This window comes from Silurus aristotelis, assembly GCF_946808225.1.
Source record: "Silurus aristotelis genome assembly, chromosome: 22".
In the NCBI taxonomy this organism is placed as follows: Eukaryota; Metazoa; Chordata; class Actinopteri; order Siluriformes; family Siluridae; genus Silurus; species Silurus aristotelis.
The window spans coordinates 13,045,856-13,060,855 of record NC_139595.1 but is presented as its reverse complement, the minus strand read 5'-3'; the positions used below and the strand labels follow the sequence as shown (position 1 = coordinate 13,060,855).

The following is a 15,000-nucleotide window of genomic DNA, read 5'->3' as shown; positions in this document are numbered from 1 at the left end:
TACATACATACATACATACATACATACTTACACATATACACATACATATAAAACACATGAATTACCACTAACGAAAAATATTCTTAAAATGTTTTTGTTCGGAAAATAAAAGATAATTCTGACCTATTTCTCAAACACTTAGGAACACAAAAGTGGCAGCCTACTGAAAGCAATTCAAAGGTGTAAGACAAAGGATGCCTCTTATCATCCACAATGATGCTAGCCTTATTCAATACTTTTTCTTCATATATACTCTCTATACTCTGTAACTTTATTACTAACAATTGCTCAATTAAAGCATTTTGTCACTTTTAGGTTCGGCTGAAAAGACAAACTCTGTTAGCACATCATGAATGCAACAAACAAACACCAATGCATGAGTCAGCCTGACTTATGAGTCAGAACCTAGCCAAAGCACTCAACTAAGTGCTAAGGTTCCAAGAATACAAAGACAGACCTTTAGTTGCTGAGTCATGATTTCTAGGGGCTAACAGGTGGCACGAAGATCAAGAAATAGCTCAGGCATGGGTCAATGGGTGGACATTTGAAAAAAACATTTATGCAATACCCCCCAGGCTCAGGCCACAAAGGGGCCCACAAAATCTACATGGTTACTGCAACATTGCTGCCGGTCTCACATAGTGTTAATTTAAGGCCATCATTAGATTACTAGTTCAACCTGACCGAAAGCATTTGTCATTGTCCAGGCCATATACTCCATTAAAAAATTAGTTTTGTGTTTGTTGTGTTCTTCTGTGGAGATTATACATTAGCAAGACTACTTCTTACTAATTCCACTTTCATGTGGGATTTAATTTCAGGGAATGGCACAGGCTGTTGGAAGACAGCATGACTGCTAATCTGACAGCATCAGCACAAAAACGCTGCAGCTTTTAATACTGCTTGCGATTTTGTTCCCCCTTGGTGGTTCACATATAAGGCAGATATGCTGCTGCTACCACTACTATGTGTGACTAAATCTTTTGCAGGCATGCAGCTATAATTCCCACCTTCCTTATTTTCCCACCTTGCTGTTACTTTCAAGTTTATCCACACATCCTCCTACCTTGCACCATTTCCAGCTTTCACTCCTAAAGTGGCAAATAAGAGCCAACCAGATGTACAAATTCCACATATGCTTGATGTGCAGCCATATGCAATTTCATGATTGCTCATTCTTCCTTTATGATAGAAAACTGTCTCAATGACAGACACACAAGCCCCATGCCACCGAACACCCGACATAGTAGTCGAGTGATTCTTTGCATAGTTGACCTATTGCGCTAATGCTCCCTGGGACATTAAATCAGGTGACCATGATATTTTTCTCAGTCGTCCTTACCATGGGGCTAGGTAAAGGAGTATGCACAGATTCAAGACAGGAGTCCAAGAAGTTTAGCTGTGTCTCACTCTGACACTATTATCAATATTGGGTGACTGTGAGCTCATGCATGGATGCAGAAAAGGGCTTAGTGCTGTCCTCTGAGTGTGTTACGCGTTCCCCTTATGTTGCTTGAGCGGCAGTTTGGAAAAGATGTGGTCGGTTGGCTTCATGTGTTTTAGAGGGAACATGTAATCTTGGGTTGGTAGCTGAAAGCAGAGATTTCACTGAAGGGAGGAATTGACCATGGCGATAAACAATAAAAAATAAACAAACAATCCCAGTTTTTTACAACATTTTGCTGCTAGGTCATGTCCCTCATTGCTTGAACGGCTGTCTGTCAACATTTTCACTCTTTCACATCAGTAGTTATGAGCATTACCTTATTATGAGGCAGAAGTAATTGTGCCTCATGTTAGGAAACACACACTCGCAGGGTTATACCGTCTTTTAGAAGGCTATTGTCAAAACTTTTACTGTATATCTGCTTGCATGCTGTACAAATGTATGTATACGATTTCATTAACCTGTAGTACAAGTAAGGACATATGTATCACATCGCATTGACATCAAAACAATGCTGCTAGTTTTTCATGCAGATATTTGTTCTAAATGTACTTAGTTCAATTCCTTTTTTTCAATTTGTTTTTATTTGTACGTTTTTAACAATTAACATTTCTTACTTATTTCTTACTAGCATCTGCTTCTTTCAGATTACATGAAGGATCTGTCATGTAATAAGAGTAGAGCTGGATGCAAGTGTGGATAATATTATTAGTGGAATAATTTTAGTTAAGAATTTTTTTACAACTTTATATATATTTATTTGCCAACTCAGGCATAACTTTATGGCCACCAACAAGGCATAACATTTTGACCACCTGCCTACTATTGTGTTGGTCCCATTTTTGTTGCCAAAACAGTCCTGACCCATCGAGCATAAACAGCATTAACTTTCTCAGCAATTTGAGCTACAGTAACTTGTCTGCTGGATCGGACCACACGGGCCAGTCTTCGCTCACTACATGTATACATAGGCCTCAGCCCCCCATGACCCTGTCGCCGGTTCACCACTGTTCCTCTATTAGACCATTTGACTTGACTTGATTGAGTTTTGGAGATGCTCTGACCCAGCTATCTAGCCGTCACAATTTGGCCCTTATCAAACTCGCTCAAATCCTTACAATTGCCCAATTTTCCTGCTTCTAACGCATTAACTTTGAGGACAAAATGTTCACTTGCTGCTCAGTGTACAAAATGTTAAGCCTGCTCAGTGTACAACGTTTAAAATTTTATGATCTCCTCATGACTGTATAAAAGTAAAAAAGCATCATAGTTTACTCTCTTAAAATGATGTGAAAAGATTGAATTAAGATTTGTAGTAAGTAACTGCATGATTTCCATCATATATACTGTAGGAAAAGAAATCAATATATAATGTAGCTTTTGTGCCTATTATTTGTTCTCAGTTGCCATGGCAAATTCATGAACCACAAGAATGCTGTGTCAAAGAGTTTAAAGATGGCAATTATGTGTGTGTGTGTGTGTGTGTGTGTGTGTGTGTGTGTGTGTGTGTGTGTGTGTGCGTGCGTGCGTGCGTTTGCAGTGCAGTTAGTATGTGAGTGTCAGGACCTCATTGTCTCTGTCCTTCTCCAGAAAGTGGCGAGCGACATGGCTAGGCAGAATGTTGCGCAGCATATTCTCATTGTGTTCCCGCAGCTCCCGCATTTCGTTGATCTCCTCCTTCGCCTGCACTCGCCACAGAAAGTCCAACCTTGCTGTGTATTCCAGCTATGAAGATATACAAATGAAGGCAGAGGGAAAATAGGAGTATCAAAGAAAAACAAGTATGAGTATCTGATGTGTGAGAAATGCATATTTAGATAACTTTGAAGACATTAAGATTCCAATAGAGCAGGAGGTTTTAAATGTGAGAAAAGAACATGACATTGATACACCCATGCTAACAACTAAACTACTAAATGAGAAGATAGTATAAGCTGTATGTGTGTCTGTGTGTGTGAGGGTGTAAAGAGCAAGATTACATCAGGTGTGTGAAACATTACTTGTTAAGTTTGTAAGAAAGCATGCTCGTATGATTTTCTGGGAAGACATTTTTTTAACAACACTGAACACTGATACGTTAAGGAGGCTACAGAGATATGCAGCTCTTCTACAGAATAGTTGTAAGGTTTTGCATACAATTAGTACATTTTGCAAATATATATTGTATATCAAAATCTTCTAATTGATTTGTTAACCCGTACAGTGGAACCTCGGAGCTCGCGAGGGTTAGGGACCAAGACCGGTCGCGAGTTCCGAATTTTCGCAACCTTTTGATACGCCCCTTTCAACCCAGTAAAAACCCAAAGAACACTATACAAAATCGATTTAAGTGAGTAAATAACACTATTTCACTCCATAAACCTTAATTATTAGACAATTTTTATGAGATAAACCTTGATTAGAAATGTTAAAACTAGCGTTTTAAGCAGCTCGCGGTTGCTCACGAGCCGATCTGAATGAGAGTCGCCGGTCGGAATGAAAGTCGCAAGCATGCGAGGTCACAAGCGCTGAGGCCGCGAGCTCCGAGGTTCCACTGTATTTGTAACAAAAAAAAAAAAAAAATATATATATATATATATATATATATATATATATATATATATATATATATATATATACACAGTAGGTCTACGATAAAGGAGAAAAATAGATCTACTATTTTTTGCCTGAATTTCTCGAGCTAGTGATTAGGATGGGAATTTTGGTAACCTTTACTTTAAGCTTTAGTGAGAGCTGTTTTTCTAAAGTTCAATATTTAGTTCAACAGTCTCATATTGCCTCATGTGTGACTGGGATCACAGTACTTGTAGGAAGGAAGACAAAATCTGGTAAACTTTTTAAAAGAAAATTCTACCTATAGCTTACAATCAGTGCACCTGTAGAACACTATACAGACAATAGTATGCAGACACCTAACACTAATAGCCATACAGTATGTGCTTCTTCATAATGTTGCCACACAATTGTCAAGAATGAAAAAATTATGATGCAGCAATAAGCTTTCCATTCAGGGTAACCAAGCCCTGATCTCAATCTCATTTGCGAAAATGGGTGAGGAACAGAAATCAGTAACCACCTCCTTGCGGCTGAATGGCCTCACAACCACATTCCAAAATCTTGTGGGAAGTCAGTCTTTCCAGAAGAGTGGAGGCTGTAATATCAGCAAAGTGGGAACGACTCAACAGAAAATGATTTGTAAGTAATATTGACAGGAGTCCAACTGACAGATGTTTTACAGAGAGTGTAGGCAAGATAGAGGGAGAGCGGGCTGATTAAGCTAATGCAGTGATGGGGGACAGTATACTGCAACTGTAAATAAAAGAGCCTTTAATTTTTCACATGATATGCTATTTATAACAGCCTGTTATATTCACATAATATGGGGTTGCCTTTAGTCTTCCTAAGGAGAAAAATCTCGCATAAATCCCACCTAAAATATTGCATCAAACCTTCAATAGATGGAGACATTCTGCATTTTTTGTTGTTGGGTCCCTGATTTGGTAGACTATTTATACCTTATTGTTTCTATGTTCATTGCACAGGCTCATTGCAACTGCCACTGCCTTCATTACAAAGTGATTTATATTTTTGGCCAGTATTGTTCTTTTCTATTCTAATCTCTGTGAATTTTGCCTGATTGCTATTAGGAGATTTTTTTGTTTCGTATAATGTTTGGTTATCTGCTTGCTTTCTGAATGTTCCTGTTTTATTCCCTTCATGCTGTCTCGAGGAGTTATTCTGCAAATAAGTCCTTAATTTCTGTTTAGGGTCACTTATAGCAGGATTGATCTATTAGGTTGGACCCTTGAACACAAATAGACCATTATAGGACATAGCTCTTTCTAACTCTCAGCCAAGATCTTGCAGGACTGTTCCAGAGGAATCTCTGAGGGTGCTGTGGGTTTCTGACCAAAGGTTGCCCCACCCTTAAGCATCCAAACAGACAAAGATTACATACCACTTAGCATTATCCTGAGCCATAGCCATATGGCTGACACCCCCATTGGTAAATGGCTCCTATTATGGCCCTGACAAAGAAATCCTTCTACAGGTTCATCTATCCCTTAAAAGCAGGGTCCTTCTCTGAGCCCAAGTGGCACTTAACATCATTCCAGCTCTGCTGAACCCAGGCCTTCCCTTCACCATGGAGGTGGACACATCAGAGGTGGGTATTGGGAGGCTGTTGTCCCAGCAGTCATCTGACACCTGCATTTAACAACACCGCCGGTGCACCTTCTTTACACATTGGTTGTCCACAACTGAACAGTATTATGACACTGATAACAGAGAATCGCTGGCCATCAGGTTGGCCTTGGAGCAGTGGAGGCAATGGTTGGAGCAGACCCAACCATTCATTGTATGGACTGACCTAAATGATCTAAATATAGTCAGCAGGTCAAGAACATTCAGTGAAGTGAGCAAAACACAAATAACACACCATGACAAAAATCCCAATGTTTATATGTAAATGCTGGTGATGTCATCATTTAAGTTTTTATTGTTATTATTATTAGTCTTTGTATCATGGGCAGCTGTGGTTCAGTGTTGAACTCTGCAAGTCTTTTATTTTTGAAAGTCATTAATTATTCAGTTGGTTTAAGAGTCTTGTTTGGAAGCAGTACAGAGTGTAACAGAATCTGTCACTTTGAGTCGCAGTAAGAATCTGCAGCCTTTCCTGTTCTGGGTTCAAAGCAAGGTCATGGACTTCTCTACAAGAGCAAAATGCTTAATTCATTATTTATTCATTCAAACCTTCATAAAAAAATAAACAAAAGACAAGAATTAAAGGGATTAAATGGATCATATGCAATAAGAGCATCCAGTCTATTTCTATGACTACAGCAGTGGTGAGCCATCAGGGCCAGCAAGACTCTATCAGAATCACTGTCTTATGTTTTAATAGATTTTTGTCCAAGAAGCAGTACAAACAACTGTATGTTTATGTTAGAGATTCATGTTTACATGATAATGAAGTAACTGCTTTATCCAATCAGATTTTGAGTTGGTGACACTGGGGCCATCTAGCAGGCATACAGTACATTTATATTTACATTTATTGCGTTTAGCAGATGCTTTTATACAGAGCGATGTAAAAAAGCACTTTTAGTTTCTAACAACGAATAAATCAACACTGGTTCACTAGGTTAAAGACTTGGGATACCATCAGCCTAAACTCTTTTGAGAGGAATTATAGCAAACAAAGACAAATAAACAGGGAAAACGTGTTTCAGGAAGAGGTAGGTCTTCATTTAAAGATAAGCAGTGACTCAGCTTTTCGGGCATCTAGGGGAAGTTCATTCCACCTCCTCGTGCCAGAACAGAAAGAGTAACATGGGCACATTCTTTGGTTGGATGTTTAAAGAGCGCACTAGTCAGACTCACAACCCAGATTTGTAGCAAACTGCACAAGTACAAATATATTTGTTATATTTATATATTTGGCAAGTTAGTATTTCTTACGCTGGCGTAAAAGATTACTAAAATTTGTTGCATGAATCAAATTTTTTACCACTAATCTGACTCCAATTTATAATAAAGATTTTACTTGAATATATCTAATTCAAGCTGATCACCTTATTGGTGGTATTTCTTCTTTAATTTTAATAGATTATTCTAAACATTCCATCTTTTCAATTAATCATTCATTATGGACCCGGAGTCGCTTAGAGCCTTGTGCTCGGCTAACAATACCTGCTCACGGAGGCACATTGGCCAGTCCGAATCTTAGTCAGATGATATAACCGTAAACTTATATTCTTTAAATAGGCCGCTCATACTTGCCCATGTATAAAGAATAATGTATTTAGCCACTTAGTTATTACTTGCTAAGTCAGTGATAGTCAGAAATCATAAGGTCCCAGACGTTGTGCTCTATTCTCCATTCGTTCATAAGCCTTCAGTGAGTACTATCCTGGTCATTGATTTGCGGTAACACCAGGCTACAAAATCAACTAGATATAAATGATTGCGGGAAATTACAGACTTAATCAAGAATTTTACATTTATTTGCCAGGCAATAAACAATAAACACATGTCAAATCTAAAACAATAATAGTAAAAAGTTACCCAACATGATCAGCATAAAACCAAATAGTTGAGCAATGCAGTTTACAAAAGAATTGTTAAAGAGTCACATGGCAGATTGTACCTGGCAATAGATACACACAGAAACTGTGTGGGAAGTTCTGACTACAGAATGCTTCCCTGAGTGTTTCGTCAAATTTCCTTAAAAAATACCCAAACCATCAAATACACTAGTAAATTCAAAATGATAAAAGCTTTACAAACCCGTTCTTCGGACAGGAGGTGACCTAAAAACCAAATGTCACCTAGTGTAAAACCAACACCTGGTAAGGACAGAATTTTCCCAAACCTGAGGTCTGTTCTACTGATATGGGACTAAAATCATAAGGGCTTAAGGATGGGTGACTAGGCAGCTGAACAGATGGCTTTCTCTATTCTGATTAAAGTGATCCTCTCCTAAGATTAAAAGGTTTATAGTTTTTTTGCATGGCAGTTGTCAGGGTCTGCCCTCATGAAGTTCCATGGCAGTTCTGGGGGTCTGGGATTATGAACAGATCTGACCATCCTTACACCTGCTATAGAGCTCTTATCTCAACCTTACTGAACATCTTTGCGATGAATCTGACTTTACAAATACTCTTGTAGTTAAATAGACACAAATATCCACAATCACACACCAAAATCTAGTGGAACATCGTCCCGAAACAGTGGCGATTATTATTATTATATAACAGCAAATACGGACTAAATGTAGAATGAGATGTTAAAAAAGTACATACCAATATTATGGTCATGTGTCCACAAACTTTTGCATATATAGTGTCTCTTCCCTCCACTTTCTTTCTCTTTTCCTCTCTCTCTCTCTCTCTCTCTCTCTCTCTCTCTCTCTCTCTCTCTCTCTCTCTCTCTCTCTCCAATCCTGTTCCCCTCTCTGTTACTGGTTTACTGCTGTTTCATTACCCTGCAGGCTTTATATTGATCACTGAAATCAAATACCGTAATTCACTAGAGTGAACTTAAAAAGCATCCTGTTTGCTCCGTTTCTCTCCAAGACACACACACACACACACACACACACACACACACACACACACACACACACACACACACACACACACCACACACACATACACACACAGTTTCTTACAACATATGACCTTAGAAATTGAAAAAACACCCACAGGTGTGGACAACAAAAGAAAACAATGACATTTTTACAAAGTAAGTGTGTGTGTGTGTGTGTGTGTGTGTGTGTGTGTGTGTGTGTGTGTGTGTGTGTGTGTGTGTGTGTGTGTGTGTGTGTGTGTGTGTGTGTTGTGTGTCTGTCTGTCTGTCTGTCTGTTGAGGGATGGTGGTGGTGGTGGTGGTGGTGGTGGTGTGTGTGTGTGGGGGGGTATTTGGGGGTATTGCGTTCATAATAATACAAATACATATTAAGGTAGTGACATTAGGTGTAAGCTGTAAACATATAGTTCTCTGCAGCAATAAACAAATCAGTGTGTGTTTGTGCGTGTGTGTGTCCGTGTGTGTGTGTGTGTGTGTGTGTGGGTGTGGGTTTTACCTGTTGTCCATGATAGAATACAGCTAAAAGGAACATTGCCATCAGCAGTAAAGATGTTCTCTTGGTTCCCAGGAAACATTCGCTGTTGTTGGGGTAACAAGATAAAAAGCGTCATCAATAGGATTTATTGGATTCTAAAGGGCAGAGATTCACACACTAAAAGTGTTTGTGTGTGTGTGTGTGTGTGTGTGTGTGTGTGTGGGGGGGGGGGGGGGGGTTGTGTTCTTATATTAAGGTGTAGCTTTATAAAAAGTAATGATGTGTATTTTTAAGCTGTGCATGCGTGCATTTCTTATTTTTAATGAGATGCAAAGACTTTACCTCTGGTTGGTGAAGCCATCGTATTCGGTGATAGTGTCATATCGAGTGAACAGCGAGTGATAGAATGCTTCGGTCAGGAGGGAATAGATAGCGATCATTAGCAGTAGGATGGCCAGTTTTAGGACAGAGTTTAAGCGCAGGAACACGGCACACGTCACCATGGCCAGCACGCCCGTGAACACGAAGTACTAAAGAAAATAAAGATATAATATGGCAAAAAAAAAAGTCAGAATCATTTTATTTCAGCATGTTATCTTCTAGACATGTCTTATCCAGTGCACAATTTTTGCATAGTTATACATTTAATTTATTTGTATTATCTTATTACCTACTGTAGCTACCTTCTGCACATTAATCACTCTTACCCCGGAACATATTGACCATTGACCCATACCCTCATTTAACACATGGTTATTTATTGTAAATAGGCACTTTTGCACTTCTGGTTAGATGCTAACTGCATTTCGTTGTCACTGGACATGTACTTCGCACAATGACAATAAAGTTGAATGTAATGCATTCTAATGTAATTTAATCCAATCTAATAACATTAACAGAGTAGAACAGCACTCAACTTGAGACACAAAAACACCTTCTAGTCATTGAAGGTTACAATATCTGCTATCCAGTATGCAACATGAAGTTTTAATGATCCATTCTCTACTCCAGATCTTTAAATAGCTACACCATTGTGTTTCTGGGCTGACATTTCAGTCAGCTCTGCACTGAATAAGCCACAGGGAAAACACACCTCTGGGTAAAGACAGCCGGGAATGGAAGCCGAAGCATCGAATGTGCCGTTCCTGAACACGTCCCAAATTGATTTATCAACGTTACACCATAACTGGAGAGAAACAGAAAAAGAACAGTGTGTTACAAAGACCTCCAAATAAAATGCCCGTTCAGATTGTACAGTACACCAAGCGCCATGTCAGACTGCAAATAGACATTTAATGCAACAGTTCATGCAAACTACAAATCAGTCTATTTTATATTTAGTATATTTATATTTTTTTATAAATACGCAATACATTTTCTAATACAAATAGGTATATAAACTGGAATGCAATAATGTCATTTAACTAGATATGAATAAGGATGAAAAAATTGCTCGCATGGGGTGTTTATGGTTGGTGTGTGTATACTTGTAAAATAGACGACATGTTACATACAGTAACTCACTTTTGTGAAATGAAAATTTTTATATATTTTAAAGTAGTCAATGTGCAGCTTGTACAGCAGCACAGATTTACTGTTCTTTAAAAATAACAAAACATACAGACATTATTGTCAAAATAGCAACAAAAGTAAGTACACCCTAAGTGAGAATGTCCAAAGTGTCAATATTTTGTATGCACACAGTGTTATCCAGCACTGCCTTAATCCTCCTGGGCATGGATGTTGCACAGGTTGTTGCTAAGATCCTCTTCCATTCCTCCATAATGACATCACAGAGCTGCTGAATGTTAGACGCATGGAGTTTTCCCACCTTTCGCTTGAGGATGCCCCTCAGGTGCTCAATAGGTTTCAGGTCTGGAGACATACTTGGCCACTCCATCACTTTCACCTTCAGATTCCTTAGCAAGGCAGTTGTCATCTTGGTGGTGTGTTTGGGGTTGTTATTATGTTGGAAAACTGCCTTTTATCCCAGTTTCTAAATGGAAGGCATCAGGTTCTGCTTCAGAATGACACAGTACATTTTGAAATTCATGTTTCCATCAATAAACTGCATCTCCCCAGTATCAGCAGCACTCATGCAGCCCCAGACCTTGATGCTACCACCACCATGCTTGACTGTGGGCAAGACACAGTTTTCTTGTTTTTTTTTTTTTACTGTACACAGTTTTTTTTTACTGTAACCACAGGACATGGTTACAGTAATTTATGCTTTTGGACAGATTTTCTTCAGCAACTGTTTGTGGGCTTTCTTGAGAGCCAGCTGCAGAAGAGGTTTCCTTCTGGAATGATGGCCATGCAAACCGACTTGCTGCAGTGTGTTGCGTATAGTCTGTGCACTGACAGCAGACCTTCCACTTCTGCAACTGCTAAAGCAATCCTGGCAGGACTAATGCCTCTGTTTTTGAAGCCAGCTTCTGCACCTAATGCACAGCCCGAAAACACTTGGTCCTTGGACTTTGGTCTTCTTTGACCCTTCTAAAGCCTGTTCCGAGTGGAACCCCTCTTAAAAAACCTCTGTATGACTGTGGCCACTGTACTGTAACTCAGTTTCAGGGTGTTACTGATCTTCTTATCACCCAGGCCATCTTTGTGGAGAACAACAATTCTAATTATTAAATCCTCAGAGAACTCTTTGACATGAGGTGCCATGTTGAACATTCAGTGGTCAGTATGAATTATAAAAAGACAGAATTGTACGCAAAGCACCAAATTTTAGCTGCTCTAATACAAGATGTACAAATTTGTATGGTCCCGTCAAGCAGACAAAAACATGAACATTATGAATAGGACAATATGGCTTTGGACGGTTACATGATGTACAGCTGTTATCACTTAGGGTGTACTTACTTTTTAGACATTAATGGCTGTAAGTTAAGTTATTTTTAAATCTGAAATGCTATACAAGCTACACACTGACTACTATAAAGTATATTTAATTTCTATAGTATTGTCCCTTGAGAAGATACAAAATTAGTTGCTGAAATGTGAGGGGTGTACTCACTTTTGTTAGATCCTGTACACCAAAACATGTTCCATATTTACAGGTGAGTATTAATTATATTTTACCTCACATTCTTAGCATTGATGTGTGTGACTGTGTGTTTGTGTGTGTATATGTGCATGTTTTACACTCACAATGTTAATAATGGCTGCAAGGAAGTTGATGAGAATGGAGAGGAGGATTATAACGTTCCGTGCAGTGTACGTCTCGTTCACCCAGCAGCAAGCCTTGCGCAATATTAAAGGCAGACACTTATAGTCTTCAGCCGTCGTCACGACGACCAGACAGCAGTGCAGCAGGATAAGTACAGAAAACTGGATCACCATGGTCAGCATCCTGCACCAACATCAGCGACACAGCCAGAGTTATTGCCTTGCAGAAGTATTGCATATAGCATGTGTTCTTTATAGAATGGAACAAATTATGCTTTCAAAGATATCTTCTTGGTCTTGTTATTAATATTAGCAGAATGCAATATGTTAGCTAGACCTTACTAAGGAATAAAAGTTAATAAATTAGTTTTGAAATCCAGCAATGGCTGTAATTTATAATAAAAACTTAAAGAATAAAAAAATAAAAGAACAACCACAAATATTTGATGTTGGATTTATGATTTGGATTTACACCTATATGTAATGTGAATGAGCAGTCCAATACAATTTTACAGCCCTTACAATTAAATGAAATTGTAACCCCACACTTTAACAAGTACAATTAATAAATTTTTATTTCTGGTATATATTTATAATACAACCTACCCTTTAAATCACGTTCAAAACCCTTGTCCATGAGTATCTTCATTAATGCTGACTTTATTTTTATTTTTACATTAATCCGAATCATTATTTATTAAAAAAAATAGCCTTGATTGGCTGATTCATAACTGTGGGCATGTGCCACGTCTTATTAAAGTAAATGGTGAGTGAACAGTGTACTGAAATATATAAACATGTAATTTATATATTACAAAAAGTATAGATGTGTGTGTATATATATATAAAATATAGATTCTATAAGATAATGATAAAATATATGCAGTTATGTTTACATTTTCTAGTATGTTGTAGTATATAATTGTTCATATACTGCAACATAAAGTTCATTATTAATATCCTGGACACATAGTCGACAGGATCTTATTTGTTGGTTTGTTTGTTTAATAATGTATGTACATATAAAATATTTAACTTCATATAAGAATTATTTTTAATTAATAGAGTTAAGATTATAAAATTGCAATAAAAAAAAAGGTTTAATAATTATTGTAACATTCTAATCACAGAACTGGATAATGGCTTTTCCTTACCAATATTGTAACATGATGTTAATTCAATATGTTTTTTGAAAAGTTTAAAATAGATAGAAACAATAGAAGGTCACACTGTATTTCAGTGATGTGTAAGTATACTCGGATGGTAGTCAGTACAAGCCCTGGTGTTTGAATTTTTACCTTGCAGATGGCAACAAGCTCTGGATCGCTGTGATGAAGATGAGCACAATAAAGGCACACACCAGATTCGATTTGAACACCTCGTCCCGCATTTGAGAGTACTGTGGGAAACACACACATACACACACACACACACACACACACACACACACACACACACACACACACACACACACACACACGGACACACACACACACACGCACACATGCACACATGCACAAACACACACGGTTAAAGGGATAGATATCCACATTGAATTGAGGGTCAGCCCTCATAACTGTGCACATACAAGAGAGTGGATTTGTGAATCTCTTTTATAATCTCTTTCACACATATATACTATACATACACAGACAGAAAGAGGCACACAGAGGCACTTCTGAGAGAAGGATCTGTGATGTCGAGATTGGAGGCCAGTTGGAGGCATTGCGGAACAAACCAATTAACTACAGAGTAGCCAGACACAGCAGGGGGCAGCTCAAGGTCAACTCAAGTACACACAGCAAAAGCAAAACATAATGTGATAGGAGGGAAAAGCAATGATAATTGGCTCATGAGTAAACAAAGGGCGGAACAGTTCATCAAAAGTCAACCGTTACTGGCCAACAGAGATGATCCTATTTAATCATGGTTCAGGAGATGCCCATTATCTCAGTGCTGGTGTCTATCCAAACATCTGAATTCTCTAAAGATACGAATAGGCTGTTCCTGTAATGCCATGCCATGTATGCATGTATGTTATGCACCAGTGTGTGTGACAGGAAATATCACACAACAGCCTTTTGCTTACTTATGAGAAACGAATTTGGGCAAACCCAAAAAAAATCAGGAAAAGAAAGGGAAAAGATGGAGCACTAAAAGAAAAGCAGGGATGATGAAGGATGATGTTAATGAGCTTGGGTAGCTGGCTACCTTGTGCTCCAGGATGGCTTCTCTAAACGTAAGAGAGAAAGGGACGATGTGCTGTCGTCGGAGTTTGTCTCCGCTGCGCAGCGCGATGGTGCTCTGCATGCACGCATTAATTTCCTGTGAGCCGGCGCGCACATGCAGCGCCTGGGCCAGATGGTTGGGGAGCAGGTTTATGGAGTGACGAGTGAGAGCAGCCAACGTCTACAGAGGGAAAGCACATGCAGCCTCCATGAGTGTATGGAAGAGGGGGGAGTGGGGGTTGTTTGTCAGGGTATATATTTGTATCTGTGTTGCTTGTCTGTCTGTTCTACGGGGTTTTTTTTCCTCGTTTGTGCACTCAAAAAGCAAGCGAAATGACTCACCGAGGCTTGTTTTATCGAGAAACAACGAAAATATCTTCACAAGTTTTGCATGAGTTAACTCGACCGGAATGAAAAGAAGCAATTTCCAGAGAAAGGAGACGAGCAGGAGCTTGCTGAATGCAACCGTGTCGCTGACAGAGGTGACATCAGGAGTGTAATAGCAAGAATTGTTATTCACGTTCTTAGACATTTCCTTAAAAATGATCGGGTGCACAATAGAGACTAGTTACTTACAGGGCTCAGGT

General features: G+C 38.7%; 1 protein-coding gene across 2 annotated transcripts in view; it reads right to left on the bottom strand.

The window, feature by feature from the left end:
* adcy8 (adenylate cyclase 8 (brain)) overlaps nt 1–15,000 on the bottom strand; it is a 74,515-nt gene that overhangs the window by 10,209 nt on the left and 49,306 nt on the right. Inside the window, exons 8-14 of one of the 2 annotated variants that reach the window (XM_083525585.1) lie at nt 14,397–14,594; nt 13,484–13,584; nt 12,168–12,369; nt 10,105–10,197; nt 9,354–9,541; nt 9,033–9,114; nt 3,014–3,172 (exon numbers count right to left, since the gene is read on the bottom strand). In XM_083525585.1, the coding sequence (XP_083381711.1) occupies nt 3,014–3,172; nt 9,033–9,114; nt 9,354–9,541; nt 10,105–10,197; nt 12,168–12,369; nt 13,484–13,584; nt 14,397–14,594 (1,023 nt within the window). The remainder of the gene's footprint in view (nt 1–3,013; nt 3,173–9,032; nt 9,115–9,353; nt 9,542–10,104; nt 10,198–12,167; nt 12,370–13,483; nt 13,585–14,396; nt 14,595–15,000) is intronic. The other variant, XM_083525586.1, reaches the window with a different exon arrangement.